Source organism: Mercurialis annua, linkage group LG4, assembly GCF_937616625.2.
Source record: "Mercurialis annua linkage group LG4, ddMerAnnu1.2, whole genome shotgun sequence".
In the NCBI taxonomy this organism is placed as follows: Eukaryota; Viridiplantae; Streptophyta; class Magnoliopsida; order Malpighiales; family Euphorbiaceae; genus Mercurialis; species Mercurialis annua.
The window spans coordinates 39,465,759-39,484,597 of NC_065573.1; the positions used below are offsets into that span (position 1 = coordinate 39,465,759).

Below are 18,839 nucleotides of genomic sequence, written 5' to 3' on the forward strand. Positions count from 1 at the left end.
ACAAAATATCAAAATAAAACTTGTCAAAAAAAGACGGACCAAACAAACAAATCCCAAATTTTTATTCTTTTGACAAATGTATTCAACCAATTCAATATGCAATTAACACACAGACATATGTCATATTTACAACAAGTCAATAAGCATTTATAATAATAAAAAAATTAATTATAACTTAATTCTTTTTAATCATTAAAAATTTCACATTAAATATAATTAGAGAGGTTAAAATTAGATTTCTTCAATTTAATGCAAATTCATTAACATTGGATACAATTTTGATCTCAGTTTGCAAGACAACCCGTCCACTTTTTTTTTTTTGAGCTGCCATAAACTGATATCAAACACAGAAATTATGTGTATCTATATATGGATTAGACCATACTTCTGGCACTTCCTCAATTGTAATCTCTGTACCAAAACTGGATTCTCTTAACTTTTCTGTACAACTTTTTTTTCTTCTTTGTTCCCCTTAATTCCTTGCACCCTAAAAACAAGTGTCAGGAAAACAAACCTAAAAATCCTGTGTTCCTCAAGTGTAATAACCATGTACATTTCTTTCTACCACCGTATAACCCCTCTTCATTACCACCGCTGCTGGTGGCGATGATTTCATAGAGCTGCCAAACATTGACACTCCTTTTGCGTATTATGAACATTCGATTCCTTCTCCGTCGACATCCAAACTTGGAGAACACTAACTTGATCACTTGGTCAACATTTGACTTTTCAGGTACGAATTGTAAATAATTTCCGCCGTGAAAGAATATGAATCCGATTGAAGCATTTAATGATATCTCCACTGCATATATAGAAACTATCCGCGGATTAAGGATTTGCGTGCATCCTAGATTCCATTGTTGCGACCATGCATTGAGAAGTTCGGATTCAAGTCCAAGGATGGCTTCAACTTCACATGATCTCTTAGAAGCTGCTGAGACACGCGATCAGCTAGCACCGGCGGCCCATTATTAAGACCCCCATGAGTAGATTGCCCAAACTGAGTTTCAAGAACATTTTCCGACGAAATCAATTGCCGGAAAACATGAGAGGCTTGTGACATCCCTCTAAACACATCATGCTTGGGCTCCTGATAATTAATGCTATTGCTGTACAAGATATTATGAGACCTTGGGATCATTCCCAAGCTTTCCTGCATATAAGCTGTTGGCTGTAATGAGTGATGAAATGGAATTGCGCCTGTGCCGCCGGTAAGAGGTGTGGATGAGCCTGATGCAGTATGAGGGCTCGAAATTGGAGATGGAGACAATCTTCCATTCATATGCTGTGGTGACCTTGGATGCATCAGAGGGCTCCCAATAGGAGAAACCGGACATGATGCATTCTTTGGTGTATGGGCTTCACTGTAAAAACCAAAGGCAAAAACTGAGTGAATAACTATCAGGAATAAAATCCATAAAATATAAGAAGAATCACTTAACCAGCTTTGAACTATGTTGCATAAAAATATTCGAGTCCTAAATTTTGGAGTTTCTTTTTCATATCCGGAAAAGCTTCTAAAACTCGGGAACTCTATATTTATAACCTAATCTTATAAAAAAAATTGTTTTTCTGTTTTCCGATTCAGCATTTCACGTTTCAGCGTTTCCGTGCTTCATAGGCTCTGACGGCAAGATAAATTAAAGATATAGCATATAGCATCTACCGGCAGATCCAGACCTATAGGGACTGTTAGTGGTACCATGCAATTCACTAGCATTCTGAAGCTATAAATTTTCTTCCATTCATCCTCAACATGAGACACCGAGGGGTAGGGGTGTGCAAAAACCGACCGAAACCGAATAACCGAACCGAACCGACAAATTCGGTTCGGTTCGGTTTGAAAAAGTAGAATATTTTCGGTTGGTCGGTTCGGTTCGGTTTTTAGAGTAAAAAAATTTCAGTCACTTTTACACGTAAACCGAACCGAAAAATCGAACCGAACCGAAATAACCGACCTTGATAATTTAACCGAATGCACACCCCTACCGAGGGGTATATATATTATAGTACCAGCAAAAAAGTGAAAGGATGTGCGACATCAATAATTTTACAAAATAACCAATAGAAGTTATGAACTTAGCATTGACCTTGAATCTAGGAATAATTCCATCATGAACTTAGTATTGACAATCCTTATTTGAACATGTTGAATAGAATTAAATAACTTGCATAATCTGAAAATAGAAATCCCTTTGTAGTTTCAGCTAAAACAAGGTCTGCATTTTTCAGTCGCCACAGACGACATAAGTAGCTTGGCAAAACATCCAATCATACTATGAGCACATAAATATAGTAAGATTTTGGAGTATTTCGTTGTGCTTGTGTGAGCTATTAAATATACACACGAGAACATGCATTCACATGATCTAGATAGGGAGAGGATAAAAAGATAGGTACCTGGATCCTACGCCACTTTTTGAGCCTCTAGACTGGTGGATGGAAACCCCTTCTAAGTCAAAACCCGCAGTACTTCTTGTGTTCCCCATACCCTAATAGAAATTGCAAGATTGCAACACAATGGTCAAAGTTGATAAAGATGGTAAATGCTGAAAACAGAAGAGGCAGAGAGGGAGAGAGAAATCACTAGAACTATTCAAGTAAGTGCATCACAACCTCTAACTTGCACAACAGATTATACATGCTCATACTTTTTTAAGAGAGGGTGGAATCTTGGATAATTGAAAACACTGAATGTAGCATGAGCATTTAGAGAAAATTCCCAATACCACTGATCTTCCTGAATTTGCAATTGCCGATGGTAGTTCAAATGACTCGGCTGTCAAAATTGTTTTCTCCATGGGCGCAACATTCTTAACAAAAGGGTGATCCAAAAGCTGAGCAGCAGTAGGGCGACGTGATGGGTCACGTTGCAGGCATTGCTTCACAAAGTCCTTCCCGCTGTCTGACAAATGATCTGGAAGTGGAGGAAGCTCCTTGCTGTTCCCGATCTTGAACAAAGCAGCAACCTGTTTAAGAAAATAAAGCAAAGCGACAGATAAACAGGAAGTCAAACACAGCACTGTAAGTGCTCTCGCAAGGAGAGATGTTCAGGTGTACAACCCATACTAGTTGTGCAATAAGCTTTATAGTATAAGAAATTGGAATTTCAGCACAAATCTTACTACTAACCCCTTCATGTTGACTCCATGGTGGTTTTGTTGTTGCCATCTCCAAAACTGTGCAGCCAAGGCTCCATATATCAACAGCAAGATTACAGCCACCAGAATTCTTTATCACCTGGCAACAATTAACACATTTAAAAGAAAGTAATTTGAATCGTCAAAACAAAAGGCGGAACTAACATATGCATAGCACAGTGCTGACCTCAGGTGCCATCCAGTATGGGCTTCCCTTGAATGATAGGGGACAAGACTGCCCGGTAATCTAGATTTTAGTTCAATTAAATTCAATTAGAACACAAACTACACAAATAGCACTCTTAGATTGAAAAAACACATAAATGGCAGCATTTTTCATAAAGTCACTTACATGCTTTGCCATCCCAAAATCTGCCAGTTTGACACGACCACTGGGGTCTACAAGTAAATTTGCACCTTTGATGTCTCTGGATACAGCAAGAACTCAGCATAAGCATACTTGTTTTCCCAATATTGGACAAACTCAGTTCGCAAGTCATCAAAAAACCATGATCTCGTATTGAAAAAGATTTACCTGTGGATAGTATTTTTAGCATGTAAAAAAGCAAGCCCGGATAATATCTGTTGAGTGTAACTACGAATGGCTGCTTCACCTAATTGACCATATTCCTGAAGAAGTTTATAGATGGAACCACCAGAAACATATTCCAAGTATATGTATAATTTATCATCCACCTGCTCAACAAAGAATGAACAGAGTGAACAAATTCTTAAAAAAAAGGTTCTTTCGCAATTCATCCAATGATATTCATGCGAACAAATTATACTAAGAAACTATTGTTAATTTAAAGTTGCAGATTTCAGATTATTGCAAAAGTAGAGCTACTTTGGAAGTATTGCAACTTCTTAAATACGTCAAAACCTCTGAAAGAACAATAAAAGAATGCTATATTCTTAATGCACTAAACAATCTTATAGCGGTTCGGATAACCTAATTCAAACAATGTTCATAATAATGAAGCAAATGGTAAAATGACATACCGTTTCAGAACCATAATACTGCACTATATTTGGATGGCGTAAGCGACTTAGCAATGCAATTTCCTGAAAAGATTTAACCAATTATCATAAAATTTTCATGAAGTGTCGAGGTGGAGAAGGTCTGAAAATGAGCACTGGAAAAAAACTTCCAATTTTCTAAATGCAGCAAAACCCACTTACTTGTCCCAGCTGCTGAGCACTTTCCTTCGATTTTGGATCATCTGCAAATAGCGTTACCTCTTTCATGGCACACATTTCACCGCTTTCACTAAAAAGCCAAACAACAAAGTAAAATGAGATGCAAAATGATCATAGAAAAAGATGTAAAATGTTGATAAAATAACTATAGTCAAAATCAATTTTAATTTGAACAACCTATTCAATTCCAGTTTTCGATTGTGAGGTAAAACAAGGAAATGTTGTGACAACAGAAACAGTAACTCGATAAAGAAAACCAGCAACACCAATAAGAGAAATCATCATAGACCCTGAGGTTGGCACTTACCTATTAAACCCAAGATAAACATGTCCAAATGTGCCTCTTCCTAGCAGCCGACCCTTCTTCCATCGTGAGCCAGGACTTATAGGAGTTTCCGCCCTGTTGGGACTTCGAGGTAGTGAAGGAGATGTTGCGTTTGAATACGCAGGAGAAAAGGGACAAGTATTAGAGATAGTTATTGGTGGGAGGGGCAACCGATGGCTTTGTTGCTTCCCATCATCAGGGCGGCTGGAAGGTGACTCCATGGCAGAACCTGCAGCTCGTGGATGCAAAGGGGTGACAGCACCACTATGGATTCTAGAGCTAGGACCAGGGCTTGTCATTCTGGGACTTGGTATTGGAGAATACTCAGGGCTACATCTACTATTTGGCCAAAACAGCTGTCCTGACATATCGCCACCAATTGAATTATGCCCAGAATTATGACCAGAACCTGGACTTGAGCACTGACCAGAGCCTAGTCCTGCCCAAAAATTACAATTAAGAACTTGCTCGGAGCCAAATGCTCTGATTGGGCTTCTCGAAGGACTTGACAAAGAGCTGTCTGGAGCACTGAAGAATACCGTTCGATTAGGAATCTGTAGATTTTGTACATGACTACCTAAAGGTGCCCGTCGAGGTGATACTGAAGGAATCTGATTATTGAGTGAAAAATCAGCAGGCTTCAATGTCTCTTTGGAGTCCTTTTGGCTAATAATGGGGGAATGAACTTTCGGCTTCTTGCTACAGAAGATGTAAAGATAAATTTATAAACTTTCTTAGACAGATAAACACCCACATAACCACATAGAGCATCTTAATAAGAAACGATAACCAAGTATGCACATAGTAACTAACCTTGAAGGGCTGTTTGTAGCAGTTCTATTTCCATTTTCATAGTCAGACGTCAGGGGGCTAAGAACACGTGAATCAGACCGGTAATCACTATCCGTGGAGCTGACACTAGAAACAGAATCTCCCTCAATATAAGTGTGATCTAACCTATTAGGGATACATTCAGGTCTTGGAAGGGGCAAATTTAAAGGCTTGGAGCTTCTATCCAATACTGGTTTTACTGAAACATTAATTCCTGAATTACTCCGACCAATGTCAGTATGACGCACACCGGGAAGTGGAAGTGGTTGAGCATGAGGCCTTTCTGCAAAACTTTGGCAACGTGATACTCGTTTTGATGGTGATGGCGATCTTGAAGGCACTCGTGATCTAGATCCCCTCTCTGAAACACTTTCACTAGAACGTCTCCAATAACCTCCTGATCTACCGCTGCTTTTCTCTTCCAAAGCAATCTTGAATTTCCTTTGTAGTGCATCGATGATACCTTCCTTTGCTTTCTTCTTGTCTTCTTTGGATGAAATCTTTCCCCACCACGAAGGCATATTTACTTCAAAGATTATATAGATGATAAGTCTAAAATTAAGAAGTACCACCTACTTACTAGAAAAGCCCTTCACGAATCACAAGCACTCCATCACAACGATCTTCCAATACATAATTCAAACAACATTGCTTTGTCAGCAAAACCCCAAAATGAAAGAGCCTAAACAAATGCCCACGAATCCCATAGGGATGTTATACGTAAGGAGGCACCTTGAAAGGAAGTGACAGTAAAATATAAACCTGTAGAAGCACTTCATTATCAGACTTTCACCAGAAAATAAGGTACTGAACATATGACTCAAATTCATAAACAAAATAGCTTAATAACCCATAAATGTCATCATCCATACACATTTTCTTTGTTAGGACATCAAATTACAAGAGAAACTGGATCCTGGCATAAAATTAGATACCGATACTGACTAACTTATTAAACCTAGAAACTCAACACGATATCAATAAAATTTGCAAGCTCTAGAAAGACTACTGCAGCTAGCATAAAAAAATTAAGCATCATGCATCAAGGTCTAGAGTTACTTGTTTCTAATGAGTAGCTCCTACCTTGATATCAACCATGTTCATAAATTGATTTCAAATTCATTGATAAATTCCTCTGCAAGCAACTGATAAAACAACATGCATCAACTTATAGTACAAATTAGAATCAGTTTAACCTCTCAGTTCATCTCTAATTTTCTAATCCATATCCAGATCAATTTTACAACTTATCAAACCCGTTATACTTAAAAATATCCACTTTTAATATGAACACACACAACCTTAAAAGAACAAATGAATAAACACAGCACATAAAATCATCAGCATCAGATCTAAAAATTCAGACATTTCCAATAAAAAAAATTATAGCGAGTCCAAAATAAGCAATAAACCCCTCAAAATACAAATCAAAAACCAACCTCAAATTTGAAAACCCATCTCCAAATTCACTTCGAATAAACATATAAACACTAACATCTCCAAATTTCACTTAAAAAATGAACTTCACAGCTCAAAAAATGAGGCAAAACAACACCCAAAAAGAACCCAGATCATAACTTACAATTTTAAAGTAAATGTCTAACTCAAAACAGTAGTATACTACCAAGAGGAGCTCAAAAGTCACAAAAGTAAGAACAAAAAAAAATGTAGAGAGAGAAAGTGAGTGTGTGTTTTAGAGAGAGAAAGTGATGTGTTAGCGTTAATGGTAATGGTAATAAAATAACGAAAATTATTGGAAACAGAGAAGACCCCACTTTTAAGACATTTTTGTTTTAAGTCGTACGGTAATAAATTATTAATTTGAAATCAGGACCGTTGGTTTGACATGAGATTGACTTTGATGTGTAAGGACTGGGAATGAGTTTCTTTTAGTCAACGGTTTGTGTCATGGAAATGTAAGGTTATAGTGAAACGCGAAGCAGGGGATGTAATCCTTTTTTTAATTAACATTAAAAAATAAAAAACGGCACTTAGTAAGTAGTATCAAAAAACAAATATTATTCCATTTATCATGCTTTACGCAATTGTGTTTTTTTTAATCTTTTTAATTGAAAAGAAATAATTGATGATATGATTCACAAAGATTCTTTTTTTCGGTTTGTTTCGATTAATTTTTATTTAGCTACATGTATTTTACAATTTTTTTTTTTCATAATTCTCTCTCAACAAAATTTGCTCTTCCTTCTCTCTAAATAAAGTTCATCTTCTTCATCTTGTTCTTGGTGAGGGTGGGAGAAGATGATTTTTCCGGTCACCGGAAAATCATCTTCTCTCCGCCCATAGTTTTATTTAGTATAGATCTACTCTTTGTTGATTGAATAAGACTTTTTTTTAAGATGTTTTTTATGGTTTGAAATTTTATCTTATGAAATAAATTGTTATGGTTTGTTTTCTTACCTCTTTGATCCGATGTTGTAGATCGTTCAAGACTATTTAGTGTTTGTTCGAACTTTAGATCCAAGTTCTTGTAAATCTAAACATTGGGGAGGTTTTTAAATCTATCTCTTTAGAATATTCTTGAAGATGAATCAAAAATGCTAAGCTTCGTCGGATAGAGCGGATTTCTTGTCAAATCGGAAAAAGGATGATCTAAGTACCCCGTCCAACGGGAACATAGTTCTTTGTTGTGTTAAATTTATCGGGATTCATGTCATAGATTTATCTTTATTTTCGATTATTTTTTGCTTATCTTGGATTGTTGTTTAGTAGTTGGTTGTTCAAATTTGAAAGATCATATTGAGATCCTTGTGATATGACTTTCATTGTTTGTATTTACATCTTCATTAATATATTCTAACTTTGGAAAAAAAAAAAAAAAAAAAACATGTATTTTACAAGAAAAGTGGTATCAATTTCGTTTTGTATCTTCTTGTTGCTTTCTTTATCAATATTAAATATATAAATTCTACAGTTCAAATTTTAATTTAATGTTAAATCAAGTGTTTTGATTTAACATATTATTTTATTGTTTTATTCAATGTTATGTGAAATCCGAAGTAATAACAAGTAGTCAAATATAGTTGGAATAATTATAGTGTTGTCTTGAATTTTGATTATTTTTTAGTCAAATTCAATTGGAATTGAATTACTATAGATTGAATGCAAGAGGAATCAGTGGTTCATATTTTTATACATTGCAATTATACTTGGAAAAGTTTGGTCTCATATTCTAAATGCAGCTAATCAAATATGGGTCTCACCAAAGTCTATAGACCAATTTTTCTTTTACTGGACGAGTTTTTCCAAGAAAAGATACATGATTCTTTAGAACTTGATTTGGTTCTTCACGATTTGGGCTTTGTGGAAAGTAAGAAACAAACGGATTTTCGAATACAAGACGATTAAGATTGATAATCTTATTATTAAAAACATCACGGAAGCGGTTTTATTTTATAAATGTTTTTATTCGGAATTTCCTTTCTCTAGTATGGACGTTTTTAGAAGTTTGAATTTCTTTTTTATTCAAATTTGATTGTATTAGTTTTTTTGCCGTCCACACCTTGTGGTTGTACTAAATTACTAATACAAAGTATCATTTTCAAAAAAAAAGTATTTTTATTTTTGTGTGTTTCAAATGGATAGGTTTTTTATTGTTATATGTGGGAGTATGCAAATTTTTTAATTGGAATATTTAAAGCAAATCATACCAATTCAATATGTTTTATCAGAATTATAAATGAAGAACAAAACTATATTAATTGGAATTGTAAAACTACAAATTAAAAGACTAAAATTAAAACTAAAGCTTTATTTATACACAACTATAAACGATTTCTAGTAAATGTTGAACCACAATAAGCATGATTCGCTGAGCTGTTTCTGAGCTGTAATTACAGCTGTCTTTAAGCTGTCAATGAGTTGGAACTAAATAAAAAAAACAGCAACCTTGATGCAGCAGAGAAGCATATACTCTGTTATGTTTATTTCAATTTTTGTTTATTTTGATTTAGTTTAATTTTTAATTAGACATGTATGTTAGTCACTTTAACTAGTTGTTCCATTTTGATTTGACTGATGCACATTACAATAATATGTATTGTTTCTTAAGTTTTTTTTTTATAATTAGAAAAGAATAGCACTTGTGGGAGTAATTGAACTTACGACCTTAACAGTTTTCTGCCGAATTTTTATACCATTTGAACTATTCCTCGTTGGTTATTGTTTCTTAAGTTAATATATTTTAAAATAAACTTAACTATAGATTTAAAGAAATCCAAAACAATGAATACTATTATTTTGTATTCAAAGAATAACATGAATATCAAATATTATTTTCCCCAAGTCATTATCCTTTCTCTTATATCATCACCTCTCACTTTCTTTTTCTTTGGAAATTTATCTCACTTTTCATGCATCCTAATTGCGCCCATCCTAAAACATTATTCTTATAATCAACTTGTAATGAGCATCTGCCTGCTTAATCAAATGGGTATTATCTTTAAATTATTCATTTTTTTATTCTAATAAAATTGCTTTATTGTCAAATAATGATTGAAAGACATTAGTGAACAACCAATGCAAGGTAGATTGTGCTCATTTGCAAGCTCAATAATGCTCATTAATGTTTATACTATTTCATAATGGCACTAACAAAAGTCAATCATGAAAGTGAACTTAAAGTATAATCTCAAGGAACATAAAAATAGATTTAGAGCATTATTTTCCTTCTCTTTCCATTCTCATTTACAAAAGAATATATTGATATGTCTTATGATGTATATAGAAAATATTAGTTGCTAATATAAAATTCAATGCAAGTAATTTTACTTAAAATAAAATAATTTGGATTAAGATTTTATCTCATTTTTCACTCAACTTGGATTTTTGTTATGGTTTAATTTCAAATAATGCATAACTTTTAGGTTTAGAAATGATATATTATACCTCAACTAATTTAAAATAAAATAAATCAATCAATCAAACTTAAAAATGGAAATTTCAGAACTTATGATTAAACTTGAAACTTCTAAGCAAAGGCCCATTTGCAAAGCATGAATGGAATAGCCAATCATGAAAAGTTGTGGTGGAAGTAGGCCATCCACTTTAACTTCATGTTGCTGCACCAATGGGCCTGTGCTATGTTCAGCCCAGCCTCAACCTGCTTATCCTTATACTTAATTTATTAATATTTTATGGGTCCTTTTGTAAAAGGAAATGGAGACCAGATAAATAAAAAAGTGAAAGTACAGGGCCTCAAAATAGATTCAGCCAATATTTTTAACAGTATATGCTATTTTTTTAAATCTTCTTCAAAATTTCATGATTAAAATATCAAAAGATATAGAAAAAGTTCTCATTTGGCCAAATCTTCTTCCTGCATATTTTTTGTTGACTTTAGTCATGAATATATTAATGTTCCCATTTGGAATTTTTTTTTGAAAACAAATAATTAACTAGCATCAAATACTATGAAATTTTTCGGGGGAAGTTGTTGAAAAGTCCAATTTTTAAGAAATAATGTTATCTTGTCTTTTTAATTACAAATTTGAAGAAAAAAATGTATCAATTTAATCCTTGCAAATACTCTAAATGGGTTGGTCCAAGTAATAAGCGACTTGATATCGCTTAAATAAGGTTTCGGATTCGAGTCTTGTGAATGTAGAAAATCCCCGCTGACAGACTAACCCACCATATCAGGTGCGCGACATGAGTCAGATCTGAATTAGTCCGGGCGATGCCCTAGAAACCGAATGGGCAACCAAAAAAAATATACATGTATGTACTATAATGCAGGAAGCAAAAATCGTGATTTATGGAATACGATGAACAAAAGTTTATTGTCGTTAAAAACTGACGAATAGTTGCCAATTTCTTACATATATATAGGAGCATTAAATACTATTTATTTTGATAATGAAATTAAACCTTGACAAATAGTCACTCATGCCCCCCAACTAGACGTTACTCGCTGCACTGTCGCCACCAACATTAATACCAATTTTGGCAATATTAATTTTGCTTGTGATCTTTTTCACTATAGGACCCAAGTCTCTTGGATGCACGTTGACCTTCAACCCATACTTCATAAACAATGTCAATGACATTTTTTGTTCAACCTTGTGGCCCGACGCTACAGAAAGCCGATGACGGAGTAATACAGCCGCCGTAATAAACTTCATCTGCAAGTAAGCCAAATCTTTACCTAAGCAAGTTCTTGGACCTGCATTAAAAGCAACAAATTTAAAAGAATTGATTTTCTTGCCATCTAAAGATAACCATCGTTCGGGTTTGAACTCTAGGCAATCATCTCCCCATATAAATTTCATACGACCGATTGAATATATTGAATATGTGATTGATGATCCTGCCGAAACATGAGTTCCGTCCGGTAGAATGTCGTCGGAGATGACATGCTTTGAGTCTTGTGGTACTGAAGGGTATAGTCTTAGCGTCTCTGATAATGCTGCCTTAAGGTATATCAATCGGTCAACTTCTTCAAATACTAACGGTTCATCTAACCATTTAGCCATGTCGTTGCCACGTGTCTCCATCAAAACAGTCCAAATTTCAGTGAGGATTTTTTCTTCTACATGCGGGTTTTGAATCACCATCCAAAAGAACCAACTCAATGCCACTGATGAGGTGTCGCGTCCAGCTAGGATGAAATTTAAAGCCACGTGTTGAAGAAACTTGTCGGAGTAGGATGCTTTTTTCTTCATAAACCTTGATAACAAGTCGTCGTGGAGGTTTTCACTGTCAGCTCCTTTTTGCTGACTTAGCAACTCTAGCTTACGTGTATTTATGATTTGAGACAAGTAGTTATCTATGTGGTCAAGGCTCTGATACAAGCCGACTTCCAATCCGAGCCGAAACATCTTTTTCAGCTTCCAGACAACTTCAGGCAATATGAAGCGTTGCAGCGAGGCTTGAGTGGCTCGATCGAACGAAGCCGCGAAGCCGTTTTCCGGAAGCTCGGGAGAGAGAGTTTCCGGATCTTTGCCAAAAGTCAAGCCGCAAATGATATCAAAATTAAGCCGTAGAAGCAAGTCTTGAAGATCGACAGCTCGTGATTGAAGCTGAGCCGACTCGAGAATGGGACAAAACCGATGCTTAATAGCTCGGCTAACCCACCTATCCATGGCTGGACGAAGAGTCCTGGTGGTGAATTCAAGTGCGGCAGTCTTACGCTGGAACAGCCACGTGTCACCATCGGAGTTAAAAATCCCATCACCGAGGAAATCATGAAACACAGCTTGCCAAGTAGGACCTTTAGGGTAATTATCAAACTTGGTCTTCAAGATATGTTCTACATTTTTGGGGTCGCACGTGACAGTCACGAGACCTTGCTTTTGGGCTAGAAATGGAATTGCACATATGCAAGTCTGATACGTGCCACCGGAGGATCGGAGATTGTCTGCAATCCACTCATGCATGCTATTGCCATTATGAATCAAACCAGGAAGACTGCCCAATAAGGGCCAGACACGCGGACCAGTAAGCGACCGCGAGATGAATTTCCACCAAAGTAAATAAGCCGCAGTAGCTGATAGGATCATCAGGGCCGTTGAAATTTCCATGGCAGTGGAGTGTAGCTTTGAAGGTTTTTGACAGGAAAACAATGGAAGAAAAAGAAGAGAAACTGAAGCTCAGTGTGAAGTTAGAGTATAGTGAAAAGAATATAATATGTTAATGTTTTATAGAGAAGAAAATGAGAAAGAAGTAATTGGGAATTATTAATGAATGATAGCCATGCAAAAAATGGAGAAAATACGGCCAATTGCAGACAGCCGTCCAGTCATGTCGATGCTGAAAGCTGAACTTCCAAGAACAATAATGGAGTAAAAAAAGGGCTCCATCTGGACCAACTCCATGTCAAAGAAAGGCTCATCCACACAAAATGAACTCTAAAAATTTGAAAAAAATCTAAAAAAACATGAACAGTACGTATAATGCATGATTAGATCATAATAATGGCAAGAAATATACAAGAGAGTGAAAATTTGGTCCTGCTATTGCCCAACAACAGCTGCTATCCTTCTTACGTAAACATCAAGTTAATTATTAACTCTAAAAATTTGAAAAATATCTAAAAAAATATGAACAGTACGTACAATGCATGATTAGATGACAATAATGGCAAGAAATATATACAAGAGATGATAATTTGGTCCTTCCATCGCCCAACAGCAGCTTCTATCCTTCTTACGTAAACATCAAGTTATTAAGCACACCTTAAAATGACGCAACTCAGTTGAACAGTTTCAGTCACGCTGCGGCATATATAAGTTTTACGGCTCTTGATGCTAAAACGGACAGTATCAAATGCTGTTTTACATGGGAGTGTCCGTAAATCAGTGGCCCAGGGCCAGGGCCAGGTCCAGCCCAGTCTCTACCATTACAAGGATCCATTACAAAAATGACCATCTGTTCATATGATTTCAGTCCCATTTTGAAACTTTCTTAAGAGTAGATGCTATTTTTTATTTTAATAATTATTCTTTTTCCAAAATATGAAATATCAAAACATGCACGTGAATATTTCATATAAGTTTGTTATTTCATTTATTAATATTACTGTAAACTGTTTACGAGTTTTTAAATATTTTAAAAAAATATTCCATTGCATTATTTTATTTATTATCAGTCTCAAATTCTTTAATGGTTGTATACATTTTAAGACATAATTCTTTTAGATGATTCAATTCTTTCATTGTTAATTATTTATTAAATTATAATTATAATTAGGGTTAAATACAAATAAAATAATGAACTATGACTAGTTTGTAATAAATTTTCAGTTTTTGATAATGTCTTTTCTTTAGTTTGATAATAAATACGTATCTTGCACTTTACTTGATTAATAGTAATAATTTAACCAATTCAAACGGTATAAGCGTTGGGCAGTAAACTGCTAAGTCGTGGGTTTGATTTCTCCCACAAGCGCTCTCCCTCCCCAATTATAAAAAAAAAATAGTAGCAATAATTTAACACTTTCATATATAGTCTTGTTTGTCACCATTATTTCTTCTTATTTCTCACTCCTACGTCCAGTACAAGTTTATTCAAATAAATGACTGCAAAATGTTATATAGTACATTTTACACTAGAAAAAAACCCATCAATTAATTTCTTAACAAGAATGTCTACAATTGAATGCTAGCTACAAAGAATACAAAAAAAGTACTGTTTATTTGAACCACATGAATTATTATTTGTAAAAATGTTCGTGAATTTTAATACTAACTGTACATTTTGGGAATAAGAATAAGAGGAAATCCAATTATAACTATTTATGAAATTTGTGAAGTGAAACTTAGATATATTAGATGGAAACTTTGTAAAAACTAATTATGATAAAATTAGATATTACATATGGTAACTTTTTTTTATGCATATCTTTTTTTTATAAAAGGCCACAAAGAAGTGCCAAAAGGCGTAACTACACAAAATTTTCGGATAAAAAGTAGCAAACAAGTTGCACACTAAAAGTTACGACTAAATGAGAAAGCATTTGAATCATCCAAATAAAATACAATCAGAATTTCTAAAAAAATGCATACTCGAATACAGAAAAGGACTATTACAATTATTAAATTAAAGAACAGCCTTACGAAAGGCATTACAAATAATATCCTCCGCTAATATAATCTTGTTTTGGAAGATTCTTTTGTTTTTGCAATTTCAAATCTTTCAGACCATAATAATCCACAACAATTCCCAAAACTTTACATAGTCCCTTCTTCGTACAAGAAACAACCATAGCTGGTAAAAATCCTCCATTCAGTTTGGCATTATCCATGAAAAACTGACCCTTCTGAGTACCCCATTCCAAACTGAACGATGCATAAACAAATGTACTTGAGTTTCAATGCAATCACAAAAACAACAACAAGCATTTTCCACACTCAAAATACTACGAGTGACTAAAAATTCTTTAGAAAATTGTTTACCATGTAAAACTGTCTACATAAAGAATTTAATTATGTCCACATATAAATGATCAATTTTCATTTTAATGGCACAAGCAATAAAAATTATTATGTTTAGATAATGAGTTCGATTTCTCTAATAAGCACTCTCTATTCATTTATAAAAAAAATGGCATAGCATTTTTAATCAGTGACTTAATTAAGAAACCAAGTGGAAAAATTTATCTAATTTTGGCCTAGTTGGGACTTAGTTTTAATCCACTAACTGATCTCAATATTCTCACATAGCAACAAATATTACAACAAATTAATTTGAGTTTGGAAGATATCTAAATCTTCCTAAGATTTGGTGTGGGGAGTTAATTTGTGTTGACTTTAGTCATGAATATAATAATGCGTTCATAAGGATAATGGTATTTCTTTTTCATATTTTAAATATTTAACTAGTGGCAAACACTAAAGATACTATAATTTTTTCTGGAAATATGTTGAAAAAGTCCAAAATTTTAAGAAATAATGTTCACTTGTCTCTTTAATTACAGATTTGAAAAATAAAATTTGTGTCAATTAGGTCCTTTTGTCCTTTGCAGAATTAGAAGGATATATCATAAACACTTTCTTCTTTCTTATAAGTTATCTATATACATACAAATGCAAGAAACAATAATCTTGATTTATGAAGTATGAACAAAAGTTTATTTTCATTAAAAACTGACCAATTGTTGCCAATTTCATACATATGTATAGGAGCATTTAAATTTTATTGTACAATCATAAACTGTATATGAAAAATATATATTTTGATAATGACTTTAAACCTTGACAGAAACCCAATCATGCCCCTCAATTAGACATTACTTGGAGCAGCTGCATTGGTAACTCATTAATTTCTTCTTTCACTTATCATATACTCAACTTAGCTAGCTACTTCACAACTTATGAAAAATTTAGGTATCGACCTAGTCTGTCACGTGAGATTATAAATCTTTTTAACATACGTTACGTTTGAAATTGTTGAATCGAACATCCAATTATAAATTTTATTAACATAATATTTAATAACTTAAACTATATGCAATTGGATGTTCTATTCTACAATACATCATATACGTGTTGGAAAATTTATAACCTTACGCCGTGAACTGTTGAATTATATGCACTTTTTCACGATTGTCGGCTTTAATGGTAATAATACCATTTCCGTTTATGATCTTTTCCACTACAGGATTCAAGTCCCTTGGATGCACATTGACCTTTAAGCCATACTTCATAAACAAGGTCAGTGACATTTTTTGCTCGACACGGTGGCCCGGCACCACGGAAAGCCGGTGGCGGAGTAATACAGCTGCGACAATAGACTTCATCTGCAAGTAAGCCAAATCTTTGCCTAAACAAATTCTTGGACCTGCATTAAAGGCAACAAAATTGAAAGAATTAATTTTGTTGCTATCCGGAGATAACCATCGTTCGGGTTTGAATTCTAGACAATCATCTCCCCATATAAATTTCATGCGACCGATTGAATATATTGAATACGTGACTGATGATCCTGCCGGAACATGGGTTCCGTCCGGTAGAATATCGTCGGAGATGACATGCTTTGAATCTTGTGGCACTGAAGGATACAACCTTAATGTTTCTGATAATGCCGCCTTAAGGTATATCAATCGGTCAACTTCTTCGTATCCTAATGGCTCGTCTAACCATTTAGTCATGTCATTGCCACGTGTCCCCATCAAAACGGTGCAAATTTCAGTGATAATTTTTTCTTCCACTAGTGGATTCTTAATCACCAACCAGAAAAACCAACTCAATGCCACCGATGATGTGTCTCGTCCAGCTAGGATAAAATTTAATGCCACATGTTGAAGGAACTTGTCTGAGTAGGATTCTTTTTTCTTCATAAACCTCGATAACAAGTCATCATGGGGGTTTCCATTGGCAACTCCTTTTTGTTGACTTAGCAACTCCAGCTTACGTGTGTTAATGATTTGAGACAAGTAGTTGTCTATGTGGTCAAGGCTTTGGCTCAAGCTGACTTCCATTCCAAGCCCAAACATTTTTTTCAACTTCCACACAATTTCAGGCAAAATAAAGCGTTGCAGCGTGGCTTCAGTGGCTCGATCGAATGACACGGCGAAGCCGTTTTCCGGAAGCTCGGGAGAGAGAGTTTCCGGATCCTTACCGAAAGCCAAGCCGCAAATATTATCAAAAGTAATCCGAAGAAGCAAGTCTTGAAGATCAACGGCTCGTGATTGAAGCTGAGCCGATTCAAGTATAGGACAAAACCGATGCTTAATAGCTCGGCTAACCCACCGAGCCATGGCTTGGCGAAGAGTCCTGGTGGTGAATTCGAGCGCGGCAGTCTTACGCTGAAACAGCCACGTGTCGCCATCAGAGTTAAAGATCCCGTCACCGAGCAAATCATGAAATACAGCTTGCCAAGTAGGACCCTTGGGGTAATTATCAAACTTAGCCTTCAATATGTGTTCTACATTTTTGGGGTCGCACGTGACAGTCACGAGACCTTGCTTTTGGGCTAGAAAAGGAATTGCACATATGCAAGTCTGATACGTACCACCAGAGGATCGGAGATTGTCTGCAATCCACTCATGCATACGGTCGACATTATCAATCAAACCAGGAAGACTACCCACTAAGGGCCAGACACGTGGACCAGTAAGTGATCGTGAGATGAATTTCCACCAAAGTAAATAAGCTGCAAAAGCTGATAGGATCATCAGGGCTGTTGAAACTTCCATGGTAATTAAAACCGTAAAAATGTAGTTAGTGTAGCTAATTTGAAGTTTTTTTGACAGGATAAGAATGGAAGAAAAAGAAAATATTTAAGTAGGAGTGTGAGGTATAGTGAAGAAATGAAGTATGTGAATGTTTTATAGAGAATAAGAAGTGAGTTAATGGCCATGCAAAAATGGAGAAAATACGGCCATTAAAGGCCAACTGAAGTAGTTGAAGGCATTAAGGCAAAAACCCACCTCCACTTTGAAAATCTAACCCCATACATTTATTCCTATATATTTATATTCAATATGAAGCTACTACTCTACTAGCTACCATTTTTAATAAAAAGCAAATACTACCCTAAAGGTATACTTTTATATGCTTTTTATTTAATCCATATGTTAGATTTTTAGGAGGACTTATCTGGCACAAACTATTTTTATTTGTATTAAATTGTAATTATTAGTACACACACTCTTTGCTAAGTATCTCACACCATACACTTGCACAACATAATGCATTTGATTTTCTCTCTTTTTCATGTTCATTGTAAAATACAAGGACTTGTCCATATATATAGCCTTCTAAGGCGGTGGAATAAGCTTCCAGATTTTTCCTAATTTGGTAATCTATTTTCTAGGTGTTTCATCGATTAATAAATCTAAACTCTAGAAGCCAGAGATGCTTAATAATTCTAGAAAATATAGGGAG

General features: G+C 34.8%; 3 protein-coding genes across 5 annotated transcripts; all 3 read right to left on the bottom strand.

Annotated features, from left to right (window-relative positions):
- Nucleotides 1–216: 216 nt before the first annotated feature.
- On the bottom strand, nt 217–7,229 carry LOC126677342 (mitogen-activated protein kinase kinase kinase YODA). 3 transcript variants are annotated; one of them, XM_050371904.1, is made up of 12 exons: nt 7,079–7,229; nt 5,479–6,258; nt 4,648–5,364; nt 4,323–4,410; nt 4,143–4,205; nt 3,676–3,836; nt 3,493–3,568; nt 3,328–3,387; nt 3,133–3,240; nt 2,652–2,969; nt 2,401–2,492; nt 217–1,364 (listed from the first exon to the last, which is right to left on the bottom strand). In XM_050371904.1, the coding sequence occupies exons 2-12, from the start codon at nt 6,015–6,017 to the stop codon at nt 848–850; spliced, it is 2,739 nt and encodes a 912-aa protein (XP_050227861.1). In that variant the 5' UTR covers nt 6,018–6,258; nt 7,079–7,229; the 3' UTR covers nt 217–847. The 3 variants fall into 3 exon arrangements, with proteins under 3 accessions (XP_050227861.1, XP_050227863.1, XP_050227862.1); XM_050371906.1 differs by having other exon boundaries at nt 2,730–2,969; nt 7,079–7,228; XM_050371905.2 differs by lacking the exon at nt 7,079–7,229 and adding an exon at nt 6,936–7,063.
- Nucleotides 7,230–11,266: 4,037 nt separating this feature from the next.
- On the bottom strand, nt 11,267–13,140 carry LOC126678018 (cytochrome P450 86A22-like). Its single transcript, XM_050372869.2, has one exon. The coding sequence runs from the start codon at nt 13,032–13,034 to the stop codon at nt 11,412–11,414; it is 1,623 nt and encodes a 540-aa protein (XP_050228826.1). The 5' UTR covers nt 13,035–13,140; the 3' UTR covers nt 11,267–11,411.
- A 1,662-nt stretch (nt 13,141–14,802) lies between these two features.
- Nucleotides 14,803–18,268, bottom strand: LOC126678017 (cytochrome P450 86A22-like). The gene is made up of 2 exons (XM_050372868.2): nt 16,516–18,268; nt 14,803–15,290 (listed from the first exon to the last, which is right to left on the bottom strand). The coding sequence occupies exon 1, from the start codon at nt 18,146–18,148 to the stop codon at nt 16,517–16,519; it is 1,632 nt and encodes a 543-aa protein (XP_050228825.1). The 5' UTR covers nt 18,149–18,268; the 3' UTR covers nt 14,803–15,290; nt 16,516.
- Between the last annotated feature and the right edge of the window lie 571 nt (nt 18,269–18,839).